Below are 13253 nucleotides of genomic sequence, written 5' to 3'. Positions count from 1 at the left end.
TTTCTGGCAGCTGCTGCAGGGTATTTCATTCTAGTTTCATCAACTGCCCTTCAGTAAAGTCCTTAGATCTTACATGTGCTACTTTAGCACTTTTTGTCAATACTGATAGCAGAAAGGGGCCTTAGAAATGCATGACTCACTGCCCTGGGATTCCTTCTTTGTGGGAGAACTCCTGCATTGCAGAAAAATAGGTCTTTGAGGATTGGATGTCTAGTGGGGGATGAAAAGCATGGTTCAGAAATGTTTTAGGCAGTTCTTTACAGAAGGAAGCTGTGTTGGACTGAGGCCTGAGGCTGTGTGTTTTGTTAAGGTACTGCAACACAATCTTTTTTATCTTCCATCCATTTTACCGTAGACTTTGCAGCAGTAATGTTCACTTTGTTGGCAGCCAGAGGACTTAGTATGTAAAAATCCTTTCTTCAGTCCAGAACTGAAGTAACCCTCTTGCTGCAGTAGATACTGCTTTAGTGAGTGTCAGATTTGTTCTTAAAGATATCTTTTGTATCTTACAAAGGAATGAGAGGGGGAGGACAAGGACAATTGGGGAAAATGAAGCGAGAAGTAGTCAGTTTCCCAAATGTTTTTTGAGCAAGAAGTAGTTACTAGTGAGCATGCTGACTTAGCTATTATCTCAGTGCTCTTGCTTTCCATAAACAAGACTTTATTTCGATATATATATTAGGATAATTTTAAAACAATTCAGGGAATCCTGTCAGTTTCCGTAAGAGTTTTGCTTGAGGAATGGAGAACAGGATTTATGGAATTTTTCACAGTAAATCATGAGTATCAGTAGTGATTCCAGGAATTAAGTAGGAACTAAAACATCAAGATTACAACAGCTTACTGAACTCTATGCAGGGACAGTTGAGCTAGTTTCACAATATGTAAAAAAATAACTGGCAAAACCACCACTTTTTATGGCCTGATTACTGGCCTGAGCCGTTGCATGTGCTCCAGCCGTCGTAAGTTAACCAAAAACTCTATTTCCTACCCTGGACTGCTAAGTAAATAAACATGGAAATAGTGACATATGTTCTCCATCTGCATAGTCATGTGCTATATCTTCAGTGCTCAGAAATGCTACTTGAGTATAATCACTGTTGTTGAAAAGTACATTTAATGATAAAAATAAGGGATGTGGAAAAGAGGCCAAGTTTGGCACCTAATGCAGTAGTGACAGTTTATTGAGGGTCTGGCAGAAATAGCTTCTCTTTCCTGTTTATAATAACTTTTACTTGCTGCATTCCCCATCTGTGATTGAATGCTGGAACTACTCTGATCTGCAGAAAGGGAGGCAGAAATAGGTATTTTTAGGGTTTTTAGGGGTTTGGGGTTTTTTTAGTTAGGTTTGGAGTCTTTTTAAGTCCAGGATCATATGCACCAGAAGCTGTTGGGAATGGGTGGGTGTTGGAAGCAACAGCAGAAAAGGAGTATTTCACATTAGACTAGACAAATTATTCAGGAACATATAGGGCTCTGTTAATATTTTGCCAGGGAGAAAATTCACAACTTTTTATATCAATGAGAATGAGAAATGAGAAGGTAGAGGCTCTCTCTCTATGAGAATGTAGGGTCTCTTGACTGCTCCTGGATTCCCACACTTGCTTTTCTCAGGAAAGCCAGTTTGCTCATTTGAGTTTGAGCAGAGAGTAATTTTTGGTTATGGTATTAAGTCCCAAGAACCACTGAACACAAAACTGTTCAAGTTGCTGAGCTGGTGAACGTAGTGGAAATGGATCTTGAACCACCAGGCATGTTCTTCACTGCAGTAACCTCTCAGTGCTGTGAAGCTTGAGAGGTGCGTGCTGTGTCAGCTTCTAAACCCTTCTCCCTTATTTTGTTAAATGGAATAATCCCAGGAGAAGGTGATGTGTTGAGTTAGCCGTAACATGAGACTCTTGCTCCTTGCTTCTGGAAGAAAGTGCAGGCTGAGCAAGTGCTGGCTGGACTGTGGTAATTTCAGTGAGTCCCAGGGGTTGTAGGCAGTGGAGATTCTCACTTCTGTCCAGATTCCTCTGGGTGTAGCACATTAGTTGTTAAAGAATGAGTTTTTTCATCCTAGCTCAGAGTTCTCTCTTGCCAAGTAGTCCCTCTTTCAAGCTGTGGATAAAGGAAGTCTATTTCTTGTTTCCCAGTGTGTGCCTCTAGCTCACACAGCAGTCAGCTGAGCAGCACAGTCTGCAGCCCAGTGGAGATATTCCATACCTACCAGCCATCACCTGGGATCTGGCCTAGGGATAATTTTAGCCCTTTAGGCACCTAGTTGCTGATTATATGTCCTTCTTATTAGGGGGGTGGGTGATGGATTGGTGCAAATGTGTTCTCTTCTTGTCCTTCCCTTTTCCTTCTTGACGTAGAACCCTTTGTGAAAGGGTTGAAAGGACAAGTAGAGTTATTTGATACATGATACAATGGTTAGACCAGGCCTAGAAAACCCTGGGCCTCCAGTGCCTTCAGACAAGAGAGATACTAGATCTCTCAAACAGATATTTGCTCAACTATGTGTAGCACAAATGAAACAAAATGTTTGGATTCTCTTTAATCGAATATTCTTTACATCATTCAGTCTGTTTTTTGGGGTTTTTAAGGTTTGCTGTTCTAAAAATGAACATGCAGTTTCACAGCAATGATACCAAAATGGCAAACAAACAGAGCTAGTACAGGATGGCAAATCTCCTTTTCTGTGTTTATGTATTTAAATGGCAGGATGCTATCCAGGGCACTTAGAACAGGACTATTTAGAGTACATGTGCTATCACATCAGTAGTGATCAAGGTTTGCTGAGGAATGTGTGTCTGTGATTATGATAAAAACCATGTCCAGAGAAGCCTACTGTATAGCAGTGCTGCCCTGAGTAAAACATTCTCACAATCTATTGTATTTCCCCTTTTGTATAAGGGTCTCACTCTGTGTGAAGTTTTAGACAAAAAACCCCTTCACTTGCATATAAATAAATTCATAAATAATCTTTATTTGCATAACAAACTTAACAATATTACCTGAGTTAATTTCCCAGAAAAAAATTATTTGTAATTTTGGAATTAGTTTTACACTTTTAACATGATTCTAGAAATACATAGGGACATGAGTAAATCAGTATTCAAGTTCTAAAAATCAGAAGTGCTGGCATGAACTGATATTTGTAGCTGATAGGCATGTATATGTTGGGCATCTCCTCCCCAATGTATCACCAAGGCTGGATTTCATGTCCATGCAAACAGCAAACCTGTAACTGTCTAAAATGCACTAAGACTTAAACCCAAACTGGATGAGTTGTGTAACCAAGGTAGTGACAGAATTAGCTACCTGTCAGTTGTGAAATTATAATTAGGGTTATTTATAACTGTGCGGCCTCCAGGCCAGCTGTGAGCCAGTACAGACATGCACGATGATTTTAACATGTAATAGTTATTCTGCTTCTTAAAAAAAAATTTAAAAGTGGGCATAAATGGATTTCCTATGTGTTCTCAATACCGCTGCTATGACCAAGGAGGGTGTTTTGCATTCAGAGTCATTCCTTTGCAGTAATCCTGTGTAAATGTGCTGGCTCCAAGCCTACCCAGAGATGCTCAGCACAACCAGACCTCCCTGTGGAGAAGATTCTCATTGGTACCCTAACTTTTATAAGCTGTGATGCCTCCTGGGTTTCTATTCTTCAAGCAGGCAGATTTTTCTCCGCATTGTGGATGCTAGCAGTACTAGGATGAGATTCTCACCCAAGGACTGGATCTCCTTCCAGGTAACATCTTCTGCCCCATAGGAAGGGATCAAAGATACTCATTTTTATCAAGAAAAAGCTTTTTCTTCTGTAAGTTTGTTAAGACTGTTTAAAATGCTTTAAAATCTAGAGCTAAATCATCTCAAAGTGTCTCAAACTCTGCAGACTACTTGGCAGGGGAATGTTTCAATTTTGCTGTAATTTCAGTTTTGTCTGTAATCTCAACTGTAAGGTCTGACTGAACCATCCACTATGTATAATGTAGAGACAGCTAAACTTCTGAATTGTTTCAGCCTGCTGCCTTTGCTTGAGAAGAAATTTGTAGAACTACTAAGGAGATGGAGGAAAATACATCAACTAGGAAGAGAGACATCTAGCTTGTTAAATTGCTAATCATGTTGCTTTGAGAAGGGTGCTTAAAAAATACTGACAAAGAGCAGATGGATGAGCAGGTTCAATGCCATCTGAAATTAATGCAGAGCACATACTGAGGATAATATGAGATATTAAAGAGCTGGAGATCATGCTATGACTTAGAAATCTTTCCCTGATCACTACACGTAAAGGCAAGCTCAGGGTTTTCCTTTGCAGTCTTTGTTGCAAGTCATACATGTCAAATGTTTAACTAAAACCATTTCTTTGCCTATTTGTAATCCTAGCATGCTCCTGCCTTGCTTTTTGGAGGGGGGGGTGTGTGTTTTTGGTTGGTTGGTTGGTTTAGGTTTTGTTTGGTTGGTTGGGGTTTTTTGGTAGCATTATATGTGTTGCAAACTGCATAAAGGTGGATTACTGTATCTGCCAAAAGTTTAGATGTGTTTATCTTTCTAAAGATTTTATAATCACAGTGTGGGCAACTTGACAAACCTACTGTGTAGAAGATCTTAAGAAAAACCATCTTCCTAGGTAATAAGTGTGACAACAAAAGCTGTAATTTCTCTGAGGTAATCTCTGCAATAGAGACCCATCAAGTGGAAAGTCTTAGAGCAGCAAGCTTAAAGATCTCCATGTGCAGGTCCAGTAAAATATAATTTAGAGGCTGTGATGGTCTGTAATCCTGCTGGCCCAAACTGAGAATGGCTCATAAAATGGTTGCAGCAAAAACTAAGAACTGTCACTGTGAAATACATGGAGATGGCAGTGGGCTGGGGAGTTCCATGCAGCTGTGGTCTCCCATGTTATTCATGTTATCCCATTGCAGAAGTCACTCACTGTAAATGTGCAGCAGCAGCAGAAGGGCTTTTGGAGGCAGGAGGGAGTTTGAGCAACACTGTACACTAGTACTGCAGGACATCCCAAGCTCATCTTCTCCTGCAGCAGTAAGTACAAAGGTATCAGGAAGTCTTTGCTTGTTGTGGAATGGGGCTCTCCATTTCCTACAAGACACCATGGCTTGTCCTTGTAAAGTGCATTTTATTTGGCAGGCCATTGTCAAAAGAAATTCATAATAGCCCCTTGTTCCTACTGCTGCTTCCAAACAAGAATGTGCTTTGCCCTTAAACAAATCTGATCATGCGGTCCTTTGTCATGTTGAGAGATGCAGATATGAAAGCAGAAAGGTGTAGCACAATGCTGTACTGTAATTTCTCCATATAGCCTTTAATTCACATTTAGTAAAGTAACTAAGTTTTATAGTCAGGCCTATTCATGGTGGCAAATTTAAAACACGACTAACGGCAAATACAACTACCAGAGCACTTTTTTCACACGCATTAAGGTTACAGTGACAACTCTTTTTTTTTTTCCCACTGTTGCCAAGGCATAGCAATCACATGTGAAGTAAAGGAATGGAAGGGACAACCCACAGTTTCAGACTCCAGTTCTCCAAGGAGATAAATGTGAGTTAATCTGAGGTTTTGGTTGTGGATCCTCCACATAACTTCCAAGAAATTACTAGAAATACAAGGAAGCGTATGTCAGGTCTAAGATCCGCACAACTAAAAATCTCCATGTCCAGTGTTCGGAGATTCTGTAACCTGTGGGTTGCATCATTTTTAGTGGGCACCAGGAAACCAAGTAAGAACAGGTATTCATGGTATGCTGTGATTCTGGGACAAATCTGTTGAGTACCTATCCATGCAATCAATGTCATAAAATAATTACAGTATCGCAAACACGACTTGATTAAATTGCAAACTAGGCTCTCTTTCCTCATTGAAGGTGTTTGGAGGCTGAGTTATAAAGACTATTGGAGATTTGCATCAACATGTCATTTCATTTAGGCTTTGCACTTTGGGGGGAAAAATGAGAATTACAGACTGCAGTCATCAGAGTAGCTGTATATCAGTAGAGCTCAGATTGATGCAGAAGAGAGCAGGATATTGCTTAGCTGATTCCTGCCATATTCCACAAAAGATAATCCTTAATCAGATCCTTCATTAGCATAAAGTGTGGAAAAAATGGTTCATGCCAGGGATTACTTAGTAAAGGTAGTTAGTGTGAGAAATTATGCATTAAAGAAAAATACAAAATCCCTCAAATTAATCTTTGAAATGTGTGGAGTTTGAGTCTTCTCCCTCTTAACACTGGGATAATTGAAGAATAATTCCATTTTGGTGACTTAGAGCACTAGACTTGTTGGAGAGAAAATTGAGTTTTCCTGCTTCCCCAGGATTTTGAAAGTTTTACATTTTTAAGGCAGAAATGTTTATTCTTAAAATTTGTACTTGTACATTTAGAGGAAGAATTGTGATCCCATGTCACAGAGTAGAAGAACCCTTTGTCCCATGAGCTCCACCTCTTTAAGTCTGGACTGGAGTCTTTATGCCATTGTGGGGGTTCAATGCTAGTTGGCCTAACTTTGCTGATGGCTTTAGTATTTGTGGTTTTAAAAAAACCCAAACTGGATAATACATATTAATTCTTCTGTGAATCTCTGAAATAAACACTTGTTTTTGTTGTCACTTTTACAATATTAAATTCTTGTGTGCAGATTAAAATGTCATTTATTTCATAATTGTAGGAAGACCAAACAGAATTCCTACTGAATTTGAAAGTCTGTTCTCTAATTTTTAGTGGCCTTTTCTAGCATTCCATGTTCATTGCTTAGCTTCAAACAACATCTTGGCGTATAGTTGTCCTGTCAGTGTGGTTAGCTGACTGAGATGTTTTTATGTCTGCCCTGTGGTTCTTTATTTCTAGCAAACTCCTTTCATATTTCTTTTGTAGTGATTTCTTCTCTATGTGCAACTTAAGTATAAGTAAGAAAGTGCATTCCATTGGTGGCCCAACATGTCATCAAGCCCAGTAATGTTCAAAACCAGAAGAGACACGCTTGATTTTCTTACAATCTTTCAGTTAGTTATATACCTTAGGAGAACATATGTGAAGCAGAAAATGCACGAGGCATGCTGAAGTAACCATGTATTACTTCATTATCATTTCTGGTCAGAAAGTTATTGCACTGTCATTACTTAGACAATAGAATCTGCATGTGGATTGTTGCTTAATATCTACCATTTTATGAAAGCAGGTTGTTGGTGACGACTTCAATATGAGCCATCTTTATCTGCTTGAGGAATTTGGACCTTGTGCTTGTTTGAGTTAGCACACTAATCCCTGCTTCCAGATATCCTCTAACAAAGAAGTAATCCTCTGGTGTAGCTCAGTGTTCACTGTTCTGGTCTCAAGAGGAAAATTACATTAAACAAGAGGCATTTCCTTGCTCCTCCCCTCGCTTCTGGGCAGAGAACAACAGGGTTCACGTAGAGAAATTCACATCTTTTGTTAAGGAAATCATGTATGCAATATGCACATGAATTTCCTCTCTCTTTAAAGGCTGATACTGTGAGAATTGTTTTCCCATTTTTAAATTCTTGCCTCTTTGTCATTCTTGGCAGTGCCAAATTGGTGCTTATTTACACTGGGTTTTATTCACACTGTTTTGAGGCTTTTTACATCCTGACATTGCTGGGAAGGGGAAGCAAACCTTGAAAATAAATTTTGTTTTTACAGATTAGGACCACAGAATATGATCATTCCCTGTAATCATTTTTTTGCTGGATCAGAGTTGGTGAATGCATACAGGTGACTGAAACGAAATTTGGCACTGCTTGGTCCTAGAAGGTTCCTGACTGTATGATCAGTCATGGATTGAGCCACATGTGCTCTTCCCATGAGCTTGCCCCTTAACCTCTGGCTTAGCTTTGAATCCATCACTGACTGTAGACTTGGGTCGTGCTGTAGTGCTGGCTGGGATGGGTCTGCAGTCTAGCTGGGTCAAGTGTGGGCTCTCTAGAGCAGATGGCCAGGGCTCTGCTCATCCACAGCTGGTTTTGGATGGTTTTAACGTGAGCTGTGGCCAGGTTAACCTCTGTGACTGTTCTGCAAGCTATGGAAATGCACAGTATGCTTATGCTCTATTCTTAAACCATCTCTTTGACATCTCAGGATAGGCTACGTGATCTCACACACTTGGAAATATCTCTAAGCCGCTGCTTTCTGGCAAAGATCCTGAAGAAAACTTGTCTGGAGTTTCATATTTTGAATATATCTATATGTCTAGGACATATGTGGGATCAATGAGCAGGGATTCAGGCTTGAAAAATTCTACATGAAATGCCAAGTTAGGATGTAGTTCAACTTCCTGTAAAGGCAGTGATAAGCATTTGAAGCATACAAAAAGAATGAGGACATTTGGGAAAACATGTTTTTCTCTGTAGAGACATTAATAACTATTTTAACAGCGTTATTTACCTCCTGCTGCTTGACTGGAAAGAGCAAATTGTAGGTGTGATTTCAGAATTAGTAATTTTCTTCAAAGCCAGACTGATTCAAAGCTCTAAGCAAATTACTGGATTTATTGTTAAAAATGTTCACATCACAGCATGGGTGATTACTTTTATCCCATAGTTCTCAAAACTGAAAGAGAAAATTGCTGCTGTCTTTTTATTTAAGGTGAGGTTGAAAGGAAGAGAGAAATCAGGTTGGGAGTTTGTTGGTTTAGGAGGTGGGGGATTTTTTGGAATGAAACATCTAGTTTAGATGTCATTTTATATGCCATACATGGAAAAAAAAGAGGCTGATTTACTTCAACTGGCATATGGAGGGTAGCTCTGCCACAGAGCAGGTTCCCTGTGATGCTTAATTTTCACTCTTTCCTGTCTCCTCTTGGATGCACTTCATCACTTTGTACTGGATACAGTTTTAAAAAGGATGCACAGAGACCTTCACAAAGTGCCAGATGGAAATATTTCAGAGGTTTCAGAGCAACGTCTCTGATACTCTGATCATCTAAAGTGGGAGAGAATATTTTAGAGACATGTGATGTCCAAGATGGGAATTTCTGTACTGAACAAAGGAAAGAAGCAGTAGAAGTCCAAGAGGATTGTCTTTGATGGGAAGAAGAGGTGAATTATATAAAAGGGATTTTTTTCCTGATACTTTTCTGAAAATCCCAAAACAAAAATTAAAAACTCCCATCTCTAAATCTGATTGGATTTTTCTGCCCTATTTCCTTCCTGAAATGCTTATATCCCTTACTGAATAGGCATTGTTATTGTCTCTTTAAAAGTGAGTTTAAAATAAAAATTTGTGAATCCAATTTCAGCACTCAAAATTGCCTCTTAACTGGAAGCCACTCAGTTGCTTTCTTCAAAAGAAACCACGCAAAGTTTTCTGAAAAACCAACAAAAGTATTTTCTCTGGAAGGTATCCAAAAAACCATCCTCCTTCTGGAAAGTGCCACCTGTTCGTATTAGCTGATTTTGAGGGGAGTATATTCCATAAAACTTGGCTTATGAATGTCAGTTCTCTCATGACAGATGAGGAAAAAGGACAATGGATTTTCTTTTGCCTTTGTTTTTGGGGTTTTTTTCCCAGTTGCCTAGAAAGCAGTAGGTTTTCACTGGTAGTACAAGACGCAGAGTATCTCAGCATCTAAGTCACAGAATAGATTGAGTTGATCCTATACCTACCAAAGAAGAGGCTGAAACTGCCAGAATGTCTGAGCTCCCAGAAATACAGCTCCACAGGGGAGACCAGCTCCACAAGCAAGGCACACCCAGCTGTGTGAGGAAGTCACTTGGGTGTGTTTATGGTAGTACAGTTCTTCATACCATTCAGAGCTACATGAAATGGTACAAATAGATGGAGGGGAGATTATGAGAGCCTCACCTGCAGTCTGAAGGAGGAACCATTTCATTGGCCATTTCATTGACATTTGAGTTAATGGACTGGGAGTTTTTGGCTGGGTTTCAGTTTTTATTGCATAACCTTCTCAGAATATTTCCTTATATTTTCATTAGGAGTTACATTTTTCAGCACAAGTGTCTTAGCGTTCTGTTTCAAGTGATAATCTGGTCAATCTAAATTTCACCTTAGCAGCACCTGTTGATTAGTCACACCCCTAATTCACACATTTTGTGAAAGAAACACAGGTGATTTCCTGAAGAATAAAATTCAAGACAGAGAGCAGTAAGACTCAGAGCCATCACGCCCATTTGAAGTTATCTGGTGAGAGGTGTCTTTTCCCTATACATTTTCCTTGCCTTAGAAAACATCACCTGAATGTTTTTAGTGCTTGTATATGGAGGTGCACAGAGTTAAAAATATGAAACACATATAAGTGAGTGCAAAGGCTTCAAGGAGTAGTTGCTTTGATTAATTCCATCATTATTTGTGCCTTTCACATTTTAGCACATCTAGTATAGTGATCATATATCTCTTACAACCATAATGCATAAATCAAAGGCAGGGCATTTTGCTGGCTTGTATTAGCTTTTTTACTATGAATCCATATGCATTAAACATCTGTGTAGTTTTGAATGGCAAGGATTGAGTCTGAACTAATTTTTTACACTTTTGAATCACGAATGTCTTCATAGAGTCTGCACAGGTTTTGTCAGTGAAAATCTGGTTTGTCTTCTGGGACTGGGCCTCCTTTCAAGATGATTAATCGTGGACTTAATGTTAGTCCCCAGACAGCCGCTCTAGATAACTCCACCAAGTCTGGTAGGCATTAGTTCAAACCTGTTAAGAACTCTGCAGTACTTCAAGTGGAGAATGCTCCTGCCCTGAGTGACACTGAATATATAAAAGAATAAGGTAAAAAGAGTAAAGCAACACACCTGAAAAAATGCGCTAGGTGAAAGGTGAATGTACTGAATTCCTTTCTGTTTTCTTTTGCTGAAAGCTTGTCCACCAGGAACGTACAAGCCTGAAGGTTCACCAGGTGGAATCAGCACTTGCATCTCATGTCCTGATGAGAATCATACTTCTCCACCAGGAAGTACCTCCCTTGAGGATTGCACATGCCGGGAGGGATATCATGCTGTAGGACAAACCTGTGAAGGTAAGTGTTTCCATCCAGGAACAGAATACCCCTGGAATGCACAATGCAGTGCTGCGACAATTTTTTAATGTGGTTTTGTGCTGTGAGGGACATGTCAAATTGCATGCAAGATTTTCTCTGTCGTTCCAAACCAGATGCCAAGGTGCAAGCTGAGTAAGAAATTTTAAAAGATTGTTTTCCTTCAGTGGCCTATTGCACTCCAGCTAGTAACCACTTCATTGTGGTTGTTTAATTATTTAGTTGTTCACTGCCCTGAACTGAAGCCCCCTGAAAATGGTCACTTTGTCCAGAATGTCTGCAACAATTACTTCAATGCTGCCTGTGGAATCAGATGCAAAGCAGGATTTGATCTCGTGGGAAGCAGCATCCGGCTTTGTCAGCCAAATGGGCAGTGGTCTGGATCAGAGGCTACTTGCAGAGGTAAGTGTTTGAAAAGTGTTTTTTCTGTTATTAGTTCTTACCAGTGGTTTTCTTTGCTCACTATGTGGTCGGGTGTGGAGATCTGATCCTGTTAGCCCTTGTGTGAAAGCAAGTTCCAAAGGTTAGCTGCCACACCATTCACTCTGTTTCCTTCCTTTCTAAAATGGAAGGAGGACTTCTACAACAGAAGAAGCAGAGAAAAAGTTACTAGACAGACAGTCTTTTGCAAGTGAATATACAATCTCCTTCCTTAAACCTCTTTTCACCTCTGTCTACCTAATTTCTATAAATCCAGTGAACCTATAAAGTATTCAAATATGTAACAAGACCTTGCCACCTGGCTTTTTGAGATCATCCACCACACTTTCAGCATAGAGGGGTGTTGGTGTTGGGAGATATTAGCCATGAAGGAATTCCATTTTGCTTTCTTACAACTTCTTCTTACCAAAAATAGGAAAGCCTGGGACTTGAGCAGGGTCTTCAGAGGAATTTTGAGTGGAATTTCAATAGGGAATGACTGACAATACCATAGAAGTTCAGTATAAAAGAATGTCAGCCAGAAATAAACAGAAGGTATGGAAGGGAGGAAACACCAGAAAGAGCATCCTGAAAAACATTATTTCTGATTATTCTGATGAGAACAGAGTTTTGTTTTGCTGCATCAAAACTGCCTGAGGTTGGGTTTTTGATGATTTAGAATGAAAACTGCAATCTCATGCTTGTATATCTGCCTGCTATGTATTTGAAGGAGGGGATGAAAAAAAATAAACCACCTAGAAGCTCTTATCTCCTCAACAGCCACAAGATGTAGTTCAGCATGTTAGCTGAGTAGCTAACATGTCAACAAGTAGTTAATTTGACTTGAATGCCCTTGACATTAGTGTGCTGCACTGGAATCTAGTAAATAAAAAGCCATCAGCTCATTCTGTAACTCTTGTCCTGGCTGTGTGTTCAGGGAAAAAGGCAGGATTGATCTTTGGAGGAATTAGCACTTTTTGACAGTACGGCAAACACTACAGCCCTGAAAGAAACAGCAACTTATAGTTCTGAAAGGAGGAATCTGAGCTAGAGTCTCTCAGGACATGCTTCGTATAGCAGTTTACTTCAGCTTGGATTTACAGGCACTTTCTTCAAATGATCCCAGAAATCCTAGGTTTCCTTTTTAGCTTCCAGTGACAAGAGGAGAAGGTTCCAATAGAAAATAAATTGTTGGCCAGTGTTACAAGAGTATCTTGAGTAGTAGGACTTGGAGCTGTGAACTTTCCAGCAGTCAAAACTCAGACTGAAGATGCATGCTGCTTCAGGCAGACTGGGATACTGGGAAAGAACAGCCTCCATCAAAGCTTCTGTCACACAGGCACCTTTTGTGCAAAAAATCTGGGAAAACCTGCAGTCAGCCACGAAGAAGGGATCCTTCATCTTCCCTTTCATGGAGAAGTGGAAGATTCTAGTATTTGAAAATCTTGCTGGAGCATTTAAAGACATTTGCCTATTCGGTGTTGGGGTGTGATCTTTCTTTAACAGGGAATTTGGAAGGTGAGGGGAAAGTCTGCATTGAGACACTATCTTGATGTTGAGCTCATATCCTTTGAAACACTGGAAGAATATGTTTTTGCATTGTTTGTGCCATTGTCCATCATACTGAAGACTTCTAATTAAAAAAATATATATATATAAAAATCCCACTGTTACATGTGCTGGATCTGCTAGTCTTGATTCACTCAGACTGTGAAAGGGAGCAAGATCAAAGGCATGGTTTATAGCTGTCGTGTTAATCCCAAGAGTATTTTATCACATAAATTAGGAAGAGGGGAGTGGAGGAAAATC

General features: G+C 39.7%; 1 protein-coding gene across 3 annotated transcripts in view; it reads left to right on the top strand.

Annotated features, from left to right (window-relative positions):
* SVEP1 (sushi, von Willebrand factor type A, EGF and pentraxin domain containing 1) overlaps positions 1–13253 on the top strand; it is a 125483-nt gene that overhangs the window by 35078 nt on the left and 77152 nt on the right. For all 3 annotated transcript variants that reach the window (XM_063421741.1, XM_063421740.1, XM_063421739.1), the window contains exons 4-5: positions 10848–11006; positions 11247–11426. In XM_063421741.1, coding sequence (XP_063277811.1) covers positions 10848–11006; positions 11247–11426 — 339 coding nt within the window. The remainder of the gene's footprint in view (positions 1–10847; positions 11007–11246; positions 11427–13253) is intronic.

This window comes from Prinia subflava, chromosome Z (genome assembly GCF_021018805.1).
Source record: "Prinia subflava isolate CZ2003 ecotype Zambia chromosome Z, Cam_Psub_1.2, whole genome shotgun sequence".
Taxonomy (NCBI): Eukaryota; Metazoa; Chordata; class Aves; order Passeriformes; family Cisticolidae; genus Prinia; species Prinia subflava.
This window is presented reverse-complemented; position numbering and strand designations above follow the sequence as displayed.